The 11,599-nt window shown below is 35.6% G+C and overlaps 2 protein-coding genes across 4 annotated transcripts in view; one reads left to right on the top strand and one right to left on the bottom strand.

The window, feature by feature from the left end:
- Positions 1–1,107: 1,107 nt before the first annotated feature.
- On the top strand, positions 1,108–5,994 carry LOC133201875 (uncharacterized). Of its 3 annotated transcripts, XR_009723167.1 has the most exons (5): positions 1,108–1,434; positions 1,683–3,397; positions 4,346–4,642; positions 4,874–5,294; positions 5,748–5,994. XR_009723167.1 is itself a non-coding variant. In XM_061337669.1 (4 exons), exons 2-4 carry the CDS (start codon positions 1,747–1,749, stop codon positions 5,209–5,211), a joined length of 2,286 nt encoding a protein of 761 aa, XP_061193653.1. In that variant the 5' UTR covers positions 1,108–1,434; positions 1,688–1,746; the 3' UTR covers positions 5,212–5,994. The 3 variants fall into 3 exon arrangements, 2 of the variants coding, with proteins under 2 accessions (XP_061193653.1, XP_061193652.1); XM_061337669.1 differs by having other exon boundaries at positions 1,688–3,397; positions 4,874–5,994; XM_061337668.1 differs by having other exon boundaries at positions 4,874–5,994.
- Positions 5,994–11,599, bottom strand: part of LOC133201877 (SH3 domain-binding protein 5-like) — a 45,142-nt gene continuing 39,536 nt past the window's right edge. The window contains exons 2-7 of the mRNA XM_061337670.1: positions 10,510–10,572; positions 8,246–8,374; positions 7,827–7,991; positions 7,081–7,211; positions 6,536–6,786; positions 5,994–6,397 (exon numbers count right to left, since the gene is read on the bottom strand). Coding sequence (XP_061193654.1) covers positions 6,009–6,397; positions 6,536–6,786; positions 7,081–7,211; positions 7,827–7,991; positions 8,246–8,374; positions 10,510–10,572 — 1,128 coding nt within the window. The 3' untranslated portion in view covers positions 5,994–6,008. The remainder of the gene's footprint in view (positions 6,398–6,535; positions 6,787–7,080; positions 7,212–7,826; positions 7,992–8,245; positions 8,375–10,509; positions 10,573–11,599) is intronic.

The following is an 11,599-nucleotide window of genomic DNA, read 5'->3' as shown; positions in this document are numbered from 1 at the left end:
CACACTATGAAAATAACACTTGTTATTTTCAACACTCAAGTTATTTTCGCACTGTGAAAATAACACGTCTGTGAAAATATCAATTTTATTTAATGCAACAATTACAGCCCCGTTGAAAATGTTCTTAACAATGTTATAGTGTTCTTCAGGTTATGCACATAACGGCTATTTTGATTTTTTAAATAATTCTTGATATATCCCCCCCCCCCCTTATTTCTGAAGTTTTAATCATAATCTATTAAATAGTCTAAGTGAATACATGTATTTGTGTACAACTGTCCAGCTACAGTAGGTTTCACAGAGAAGCTAAAGATCAATAGTTTACTTGATTCTGTCTTATCAATACGAGTACAAAATTATAAGATTTACAAATTATAAACTAATAAAACTTCAAAATTTCCCTGCTTTCTTGTCTTTTTTAAAAATCAAGCATCCTTTTTAATTTTTAAAGATAAAAGCCATCGGTTTTTTTTTTTTTTTAAAAAGAAGATACCAGGATCAGTCTAGTATATTGTACAGTTTTAATGGGAACATTCTACATACCGAAAAAAAGATAAACCAATTTATAAAACAAAAATGTAAAGGATAGATGTTTACATTTATTTTGTGTTCGAAGTTATTATATCTGAATTTCGACATGAACGTTATCATACACCTGTAAGAAGTAATTTTAAAAACAGTGAATCGGTCTTATATGTAAATACATTTAGTTCAGTTTCTCAGTACAAGTTAGGAACTAAGGAAGAAAGACCCCCCACCCCACCCCACCCCACCCCACCACCACACACAAAACAATTTACGAAAGTATTTACTACAAGTAAAGTGAATTTCTAGTTTCTGTTGCCATTTATATTTTATCTTTTAGAAAAGTTTGCACCACCTCTCTCCAGCTGCATGACTATCCTGGATCCGCCCCTGGAGCACTACTGTACACACATAAATAAACATAAACAATTCTGATTGGAATCAAAATCCTCAATCCATTAAAACATGTCCAATTAAAAACATGCACATATCCTTGTATAAAGTACAACATTCACGATACAATGATGTAGAGAGATATCTGAAATTTAAGATCACTTTAGCCTTGTCTGTTTCTACGGCGAGATTCATCAGCTCATCAGTTAAAACTCTGGCTTATCATAAAACAAATCTCTCTCAATCTGTATCTAGACGTGTTACCTTAAACCCACGCTGATAATATAAGCCTAGGCCCACGTATAAACACTGAAGCATCCTCCTTGTTTTGTTTCACAGAGAAGCAAATGTTAAAATCAGACATTCATTGTATACTTTGTGGAAGAAAAAAAATAAGTTTTTGGAACGTGAGTAAAGAGGTGCAAGAATGAGCAGGTCAGCATGGACCTAGGCCTCCAGGATCAATACTTACAGTTCTCAGATGAAGGATGATCTGCGAAGGATTAATTCTGCAGGGTATGTATCCTGTATCCATCTTATAATAATTAATTAACTAATATTTTTTCAAAAACAAACAATTCAGTGTAATTTTAAATAGTATTTAAAACAATTACAGCATAAAGCATTTCAATTTATGCAAATATTTGAATGCTGTTTTGGAAACTGTTTTTTTTTAATTACATTCTTAGAGATAGCACTTATTCACTAACATTTTGATTTTAACTTAAAAAAAAGTATGGTTAGTGATCGCTTCCTTTTTTCAGAACAGGTTGTGAGGTAGGTTTACACCCTCTTATACGCTGACGGGATTTTGAAAAATTAAAGAATATGGCACATTATTCAATTACAAACATCTTTTTTCTTGCCTTACTGACTCCTGTGATTGGTCAACTATCAGTAAGTTCAAATGTCACATCGGACCTGGATCCAATCGAGGAATCAATCGTGAATTCCATTTTACGAACGGTAGGGGAGAAATTCGAATCCCTAAGTACCCGGATGAGCTCGATGGAACGTGGACTAAACACATTGCAGTATTACAATCTACGACAGTTCCGAACCGTGAACACACACCTTCACACATTGGATAATCTCTTACAAAATATGCATGCACGCGTAGAACAACAGGAAGTCAGTGATAGAGAGCTAGCGACATCAGTGATGCTTCTAAAAAGAGAAATCAAGAACATGGAAATGACAAACAAAGGGAGTTTTGACAGAATAGAAGAACAGATGCTGGCAATGTCACGTAGTGTTAATCAGAATATGGGGAATGCCCAGAAGTCTATCATTAATGCTCTCAATGACACGGTTGCCCAACAGGGCGAGGTTGCAAATGTTCTCAGAGAAATTGTGGTCTCGGAGCGGGACAGAACTAAACAGATATGTTCTGAGTCACTGCTGAAGGTAGAAGCAAGGATTGACAATTTCCAAAACCTGACAATGAACAAAATTGCTTACCTGGAAAACGTAACATTGAACGCTATAGACAACATGAATGTGACGTTGGATTCGGTGAATGTGGATATTAACGCAACAGCCAGAAGACTTCTGGAAGAAAGATTGCAAGAATTCAATGATAATGTGCTTGACTCCATAAGATTTTATCGACATACAGGGGACCTTGTCGAGCGAATCGTGGGGGCCACAGAGACAGTGGCAGACGACCAGACACAAATGCGCGAGGACATTAGACATTTCTTGGAGGTTCAAGTTAATTTGACAAAAGGTAACGTTCAGGACGGATTGAAACAGGAAGATCAAACCCCCAGTGAAATATCAAACAAAACTTACAAAACAGATGATAACAAATCCCCGGAAAAATCTTGTGACTTTACTTCGATTTTAATGGAGGAAATTCAATTATTGTACAGGAATGGATCGCAAGTTTTAGATATCATTGCTGAGATGACCAGATCATCCCAGAATGAACTAAGAACAACGATACAACAACTCAACAATGAAGTGTTCAAACTACAAGAAATGAGAAGCGAAGAAGAGAAACCGCACCCGGAAATGCTGAACGGACAGCTTGACTATCACATGGAGGAAATCTCCAATAACTCGAGAGCAGTATTCCACATCGTGGAGGCTATAGCCTCTAACACGGGGTGGATTCCGTACATCTTCTCCAGCTTACAGTTCCTCGAAAACCAAATTAATCAAACATTATTGACAACGAAGAAAGCGTTTAAAGTCTCTTTAATACAGGACAAATTTAACCCCAAAGCATCACTAGGGCATGAACAAAAGTATACTTCAAGACCCCACTTGTCAGACGATCCCAACCTGAATGAAAACAAACCTAAGAATCGGGAGGTTGTTAAAGACGTCCCCAGTAAAGCCTCGGACACTTCAGGTGTGGTTGGTTACGTTAACCAAACAGAGGAGTTTCAGGAAAAGTTTAATTTTGTTTATCGGACAAACAGAAAAGTACACCGTCTACTTCCGGCGTTGACTCGACTGCTAGGGGAACCAGGTAAGTCAACTGCTAGGGGAACCAGGTAAGTAAGGATGTTTATTATACAAACAAAATCCAATTTTCCTTAAAGAAAAAGTAAAACAAAGTCAGCAGTCCACTTATATGTAACTGTTCTTGGCTTTATTGAAAAACGATTGAATGGTCGATCGATTGAATTGAAAAAGGATGTTTTCTTTTAGGATAGCGTATAGTTTTCTGTTTGCTCTGTTAAAAGTTTGTTTTTATACAATGATTATCATAACTCGGAAGCAGTAATGCACTTAAATATAAGCGAAGATAAGGATGCTAAACTGTGATGCTTTCGGTAAATCCTAGAAACGTCAAGGAAAACTGATGTATCTTGGTCGTGCAAGGGCAATATCAATTGGTTAATCTTGGTTGGGCAAGGGCAACTTAAATTGCATAATCTTGGTCAGACAAGGGCAATATTAACTACTTTATCTTGTCGGGCAAGGGCAAATTAACTGCTTTATCTTAGTCAGACAAAGCTAGGGAGTATTAACAGCCTTATCTTGGTCGGACAAGGTAACATTAACTGCTTTATCCTGGTCGGGTAGAGCATTATTAATTGCTTTATCTTGTTTGGACAAGGACAATGTTTATATATTGTAAAATATTTTAGCTAGTATTTGACTAATTGAACTCAAAATGAAGCTTGATGAAGCAATAATTATAATAGATTAATTAGTGAGGATATTTTTTCGTGCCACGGGATCTCGATCATTTTAAACAGTGTCATCCGAAAGATCGATCTCCACGTCCCGAAGTGGGAATCGAACCCGTGACGTCAAAAACAAAACAAAAATTGAAATCTTTATTTAAAATACACTTCAATATTTATCTGAACGTGTATTTACATGTAATTAACATAGTTGCAGTAATTATGAATTTACTCAGCTACTTAGAAAATCGTATCAAAAAAGAAAATGTTCTCTATTTCTGTAGAGCCTTTTGTTGCATTGGTGGATGGGCGAAACGAGTATGAAGGTCGAGTGGAGATCTATAAGAAAGGCCGCTGGGGGTCGCTGTGTGGACCACTGACTCATGTCGAGGCTTCCTATATCTGTCGTCATCTGGGCTATTTGGGAGGGATTGCTTCGGAACCTGGACATTTCGGACAAGGAAGCGGGGTGTTCTGGGCAATGAATTTCACCTGTCTGTTGTCAAGGCAATGCACCATAGCTCTTCCTGTCATTGACCCCGAACCGTGCAACCACAAGCACGATTATGGAGTTATATGCGGTAGGTAAAATTCATAATATGATTGTTTTTGGTTTAAAAAATCTTTTCTAGAGAAAACCATAAACATATCATTTGGATTGAAAATAGAAATATCAACTCTAATGCAAGTTTAACTGAAATAAATGGGTACTATTTTAAAACAAAGTTCCTCTACCTCCCAAGCCAAATCAACCTGCATGTTCCTGGGAATTCGTATTCCAGTATTTTATTGTATATCCTTATTTCCTGCAGATCATATGATTCGATTATGGTTTGAGCCAAAGAAAGACAATGTAATCAAGCGGAATACTGGCTTCCTCGAAATACACCACAGAGAAAAATGGGTGCCAGTGTGTAGCGACACTTGGTCAGAGAACAATAGTAATGTCGTGTGTCGCCAGCTGGGGTACAAAGGGGGCGTGGCCAGCAGTCCCACAGAAGAGGTCATGCCCTATCATACAGATTTGATCACTTTTTATCATAACATCACGTGTTCCGGAAGTGAAACAAGATTAACCGGATGTGAGAATGGGAAGTGGAAAGCGAACAGCTGTTCATCGAAAATACCCGTGTTTATACAATGTTCATAATTATTTTATGCTTTAACTATTCCTGGACCATTTACATAACTGGATAAACCCAGTATTTATGGATTTTTTTTACACCTGTACATGTAAGTTAACAGTAAGGCATCGAGTACTGTAGACATTGCATAGATGCTGCAATGTGATAATCTTGTTATATTCAAAGATGTTAAATATTCCTTTTTCACTGAATCTCTGTGTATAGAATAGTACAGTCGTGTAGATGTTTGTTGATCACTTTTGTCTTGAATTAATAATGATACAGTAAAAAAATATATTAAATATATCGGTTGGGCGATGAGCGGAAAAGTTGAAATGTGTTTAAAACCTTTCTTTTTTATTTGTGCTTAATCTCATTGGATGAATACTGCTTGTATGTAATTCATTGAACATTTCTAGAATAAATCATAACAAAATAACAATAATATAAAATAACTGATGTACCTTTTTTTCCATTTTCCACTGCATTTAAATCTTTTTTATTTGATGATTATCTATTTATCATGACTGTAAAGTTTGTTATTTATCTTGTTCCATTACAGAGTGGAAAATGTGTGTGGGAGGCAGTTAGGCAGCGCCTAGTAGAATTAATGTACTCCTTCAACGATGTTTTCATGCTCTTCTGTCTAAACCGATCTCGATCCTTGGAAATTCATCATTCATTTCAATTTTTTGCTTTCGAAAAAAAAAAACCCTCAAGGGAATAAAGTGCGTTCAGATGCAGAAGAACCGAGTACAAAACATGCTATGTCACTTTGATAATTTCATAAAATTAAAATTCAAAAATAATTGTTTGTTTGTTTTTAGTCTATATATTCCTCTATAGACTGTTGATGGCTTGGTTTATTTGAAGGCACCTTTGTTTCTGAGCCCTCAAGTTCGATCTTTCCAAGGATTTTGTCACTGGGTATTTCATTGGCTATATCAGCCGCCATTTTCTCATCAATTTTGATTTGTTTTGGTGCACTGTCTCTCACATGGTGGTTATTCTGTTGTAAAACTTCCATGCTTTCTTTCTCATTGTTGATTTGCATTTGATTGCCAGTTTTTGTAAATGCATCACTCCCTAGGTTATCAGTTTCACCATCTTGATCAGAAGAACACTTGAAGGAAAGGCCTTGTGTAACCTGATCTTCATCATCTTCGAAGATAGAATCGTTGACGTCAGAAAGGTTTTCAAATGCCGCTTCATCTGAAATAAAATTATAATTATTACAATTTATAAAAAAAAATGATGCAACCGATTCTCTAAGAAATGCAATGAAATGTTCTTTTAAATAGGAGTCTCAACAAAATATGTAAGTAAACTCGATAGTAGTCAAGGTTTTACCGAGATCAATGTCTGGAACAGCGGAAGCTAAACTACTTCCGGATTCGGCTCCCACCCCTGGTTGTCGTGGAAACATGAGCATGATTTTCTCTCTTCTGCTCTGATGAATCTCCTCCGAAATCTTTTCGAGGTTGTTAAGCGCTGAGGAGTACTTAGTTTTTGTTTCTTTAATGGCGGCTTGTAGGTCTGTTACGTTCTGTTTCTGGTGTTGTAGTTTTAGGTCGAGTTCATGTTTGACTTCAAAGTATGGACTCAAAAATTTAGGAAGATGAAAATTAAGGAAAAGCAAAATATTTACCGGTTATTCTCTCTCTCTCTTTTCAGAGGACATGAACCGACATTTCACCCAGGCGTACAATTTCTATCATCAAGCCATTTTTAAGTAATATTGAGAGCCATATACATGTATTAGGTTTTTTTCCTTTTATCAGCTTGTTTGAAATTTTACTTTTCCATAGGAAAAATTGGTTCTGCCCGTTTTATCTCTTTTCAAGTTATCATGAAAATGCATGTATATACGACATTTTGGCATGACCTGCATGTACCCTGCTTTTATGATAGATTTTTTGAACTTCTTTTCCAGTTGCTTTAGTCTGTTTTCACACTGTGCACATCGTGACGTGGCCGACAGATGGCGCTCCTCACTTTCTCGCTTCTCCCGCTCAGCTTCCATCACCTTAAAAAAAGTTTCCGGTAAAGTTAAAAATATCACGACTGCGAAAATATTAATTGTATTCAAATGATAAATTACAATATTTTACCTTTGGAAATCTAATAAAGGTAATTATGTGAAATGTGTAAATACCTTTGCTTTACAGAAGAAATATACATCATAAAAACAATGTTAACTGATACAATCTCATGTTTGCAAATTATTTATTTTTTTGGGAAGTTGGACTCCCTTGTCCATCATCGAGAAGCCGCTCAATGATTCCAGTATGAGCCGATTTATTCAGCTGTACACTGACAGTCACATTATGTTTTGATCCCCAAATATCTATGTACGCGGTTTATGAAGTGACTGCATATAATGCATACATATTGCATTAGAAGCAATGATTGAAGTACATTTTGAATTAAGGATAACTGTATAATTTTTGTAATAAAAAGTGGAATTGTTCCAATACTGTTTCTCTCTTTTTTGGAATTTTTGAAATTGCAAGTCCCAGGAGAGCATTCTGCTTTTTGATTTGGTATTTTTATATACATGCCAGAGTCTTACTACTTCATGTATTAATCAAAACACACTTCATAAAGTTTTAATTATTAATTCTTAACTCGGAACATATACCCGCATAGTGGCGTGGTTCATCATTTCTTGCCAGGCAGCTGATAGATTTCCCTCCCCCTTCTGTAAGAGACGTTCTTCCGCCAGCGTCACCGTTTCCTTGGCAGCGCGGTAAACACTAATGGCGGACTGGTATTGACGAGCAGCCTTAAATGACTCGCCCTGTGCCTGTAATCAAACTGTTTTTCAGTACTCCAGAATTTTCCACAATCAGGGACCTACATGTACATGTATATACTAACGTTATAGTATAAAGGTCCCTGCCACGATTGACAAGTGCCTCGGAAGTTATATTTAGATTTCTTAATTGCTTCCTGAAACCTAACATACTTTTCATGAAATCCTTTATCCTGGCAGACTTTAGTCTTCAATTCTTACAAGTATTAGGGGAAAAATCACAATTTCTCAGGCTACAGCCGTACCTTTTTAGCTTCCTCTTTTAACTCGAAGTACGCACGCGCTCTGTGGATGTTCTTTCTTCTTTTCTCAGCAGCTTGAGCCAATCGTTGTGAGGCTTCCGTGAACGTGAGTTTATAGTTACATCTCGCTTCCTTCAAAGTAAATAACATCGACGTATTGTAACTTTTTTATCCTGTTCATCTTTCTAATAAAGTCTTTTACAGCTTCTTTTGTCCATTCAATTCTTAAATTATATACATGATATAAGGGATGAAATAATGTTTAATTATATACGTGTATTAAAATATATGAGTAAGTAAGTAAATAATAAGTAAGAATTTAAGTATGTAAGTAAGGCTTTAAGTAAGTCTGTTAGGAAGTAAGTAGGATAGGAAATAAGGGAGTAAGTAAGGAGTTAAGTAAGTTTGTAAGGAAGTTAATAGGATAGGAAATAAGTAGGTTAGGAAGTAAGGACGTAAGTAAGGAGTTGAGTAAGTCTGTAAGGAAGTTAGTAGGATAGGAAATAAGTAGGTTAGGAAGTAAGGACGTAAGTAAGGAGTTAAGTAAGTCTGTAAGGAAGTTAATAGGATAGGAAATAAGTAGGTTAGGAAGTAAGGACGTAAGTAAGGAGTTAAGTAAGTCTGTAAGGAAGTTAATAGGATAGGAAATAAGTAGGTTAGGAAGTAAGGACGTAAGTAAGGAGTTAAGTATGTCTGGAAGGAAGTTAGTAGGATAGGAAATAAGTAGGTTAGGAAGTAAGGACGTAAGTAAGGAGTTACGTATGTCTGGAAGGAAGTTAGTAGGATAGGAAATAAGTAGCTTAGGAAGTAAGGACGTAAGTAAGGAGTTAAGTAAGTCTGTAAGGAAGTTAATAGGATAGGAAATAAGTAGGTTAGGAAGTAAGGACGTAAGTAAGGAGTTAAGTAAGTCTGTAAGGAAGTTAATAGGATAGGAAATAAGTAGGTTAGGAAGTAAGGACGTAAGTAAGGAGTTAAGTATGTCTGGAAGGAAGTTAGTAGGATAGGAAATAAGTAGGTTAGGAAGTAAGGACGTAAGTAAGGAGTTAAGTAAGTCTGTAAGGAAGTTAATAGGATAGGAAATAAGTAGGTTAGGAAGTAAGGACGTAAGTAAGGAGTTAAGTATGTCTGGAAGGAAGTTAGTAGGATAGGAAATAAGTAGGTTAGGAAGTAAGGACGTAAGTAAGGAGTTAAGTAAGTCTGTAAGGAAGTTAGTAGGATAGGAAATAAGTAGGTTAGGAAGTAAGGACGTAAGTAAGGAGTTAAGTAAGTCTGTAAGGAAGTTAGTAGGATAGGAAATAAGTAGGTTAGGAAGTAAGGACGTAAGTAAGGAGTTAAGTAAGTCTGTAAGGAAGTTAATAGGATAGGAAATAAGTAGGTTAGGAAGTAAGGACGTAAGTAAGGAGTTAAGTAAGTCTGTAAGGAAGTTAATAGGATAGGAAATAAGTAGGTTAGGAAGTAAGGACGTAAGTAAGGCTTTAAGTAAGTCTGTAAGGAAGTTAATAGGATAGGAAATAAGTAGGTTAGGAAGTAAGGACGTAAGTAAGGCTTTAAGTAAGTCTGTAAGGAAGTTAATAGGATAGGAAATAAGTAGGTTAGGAAGTAAGGACGTAAGTAACGAGTTAAGTAAGTCTGTAAGGAAGTTAATAGGATAGGAAATAAGGGAGTAAGTAAGGAGTTAAATAAGTCTGTTAGGAGGCTAATAAGATAGGAAGTAAGGAAGGAGAGTATTTGGAAGGAAGGAACTTCAAGGACAGAAGGAAGTTATTAAATAAGTGAATAAGGAAGAAAGTTAGTATAAGTAAGGAGTTAAGTAAATAGTATGGAGGTAAGTCAGAAGCAAGGAAGGAAGTTACTAAAGAAGTAAGTATAGAGAAAAAGAAAAGAAGAAAGTATGTAAGTAATTAATAAGAAAAGTAAGTGAAGGCTACATCCGGTCCGTTAGGGTCAACTATTACATCTGTGCTATCCTGTTCTCAAAGTTGCATTTCAAACCAATACCGATATATATCCATATCTAATTGCATTCAACACTTACATAAATATATTATAGAGGTAATGTAATTATGTAATATCTTTAACATCTTATATACAAAGAAATGTAATGCAATCGTAACATCTTATATACATATAAATGTAATGCAATCATGTAATATCTTATATGCACATACATGTATAAATGTAATGCTATCATGTTATATCTTGTAAATACATGTAAATGTAATATAATTATGTAATATCTTGTGTATTAATAATGACTTATGACTTACATCCAGCTCGTTCTCTAATTTATTGATGTCTGCGCTCGTCTGATTCAGTGTGTTGAGTTCTGACTACAGAAAAAGAAAATACGAAATCAACTTTTTGTATAGCATATTTATTTAATATTTGGTGCAAATTAGTTTTTGTAAAAATCTTAATTACTTGGACCTGGAAGAGGCTAGAAAAATTAAAATTGATAATTATAAAATTACACTAATGATCGATCAAGTTTTTGGCTGTGTCTGTATGTTTTGGTGGTTAGTGGGGCAAGTAAGTCGATACTTATATGTATATAGAATGGTTTTAAGAAGACGGGGTTATTTTTGAAAAAAAAGGAAAAGATGAAAATCTGAATTGAAATCAAGGGAAGATAAATTCGGACGGGGATTCCATCACTAAAATGTTCTCTCCACAAAAGTTATTATGTGACTAGTAAACACTGTTATAATCATCTGATTTTTGAAACATCGGAACTACTGGGAAATGATAAATAAATATGGAAACTACACCATATGGATAAGCTTGTAAATTATTTTATTGCTTGGTCAAGTTGTTACTTGGGAAAATCCCCCCTTTCTCCTTATTTAAAACCCAAACTTCTTGTGTGCCCCACGCTAGCCTTGGGCAACAGCATTTAAAAAAATACATTGCACTTCTTTATATTGATCAGTTAACTTATTGATAACCTGCATTCTTTAAAATATTTTATTTTTTTTCCTTTGTATTCTTTGTGTGTGTGTGTGTGTGTGTGTGTGTGTTGGTTTCACCGATCTCCCGAGGACTATAGTGTGAAAAAACACCTTTACTCCGAGGACGTAAATTTCTTCCGAGGACTTTTTCCACGTCCTCGGAAAAAAATTGCTTGTATCGTCACAAAATATCGAACTACATCACGTGGTGAAATTTGGTGAAAGTCCTCAGAAGAATAGTAAGATGTGAAATTGTGTTACACCATCACACACTTTTATCGTCTGCCATAACACACATTTGATATTTTAGACGCGCGCTGATGCGCGCGCATCCAAACAGGATCTTTCCGATGCGCAATGATGCATGCGCATAGGAATGGCGGAAATGATGAAAGGTCTTGACTTTTAC

Source organism: Saccostrea echinata, unplaced genomic scaffold (genome assembly GCF_033153115.1).
Source record: "Saccostrea echinata isolate AGI-Se365-2 ecotype Australia unplaced genomic scaffold, CSIRO_AGI_Sech_v1 ptg000046l, whole genome shotgun sequence".
In the NCBI taxonomy this organism is placed as follows: domain Eukaryota; kingdom Metazoa; phylum Mollusca; class Bivalvia; order Ostreida; family Ostreidae; genus Saccostrea; species Saccostrea echinata.
This window is presented reverse-complemented; position numbering and strand designations above follow the sequence as displayed.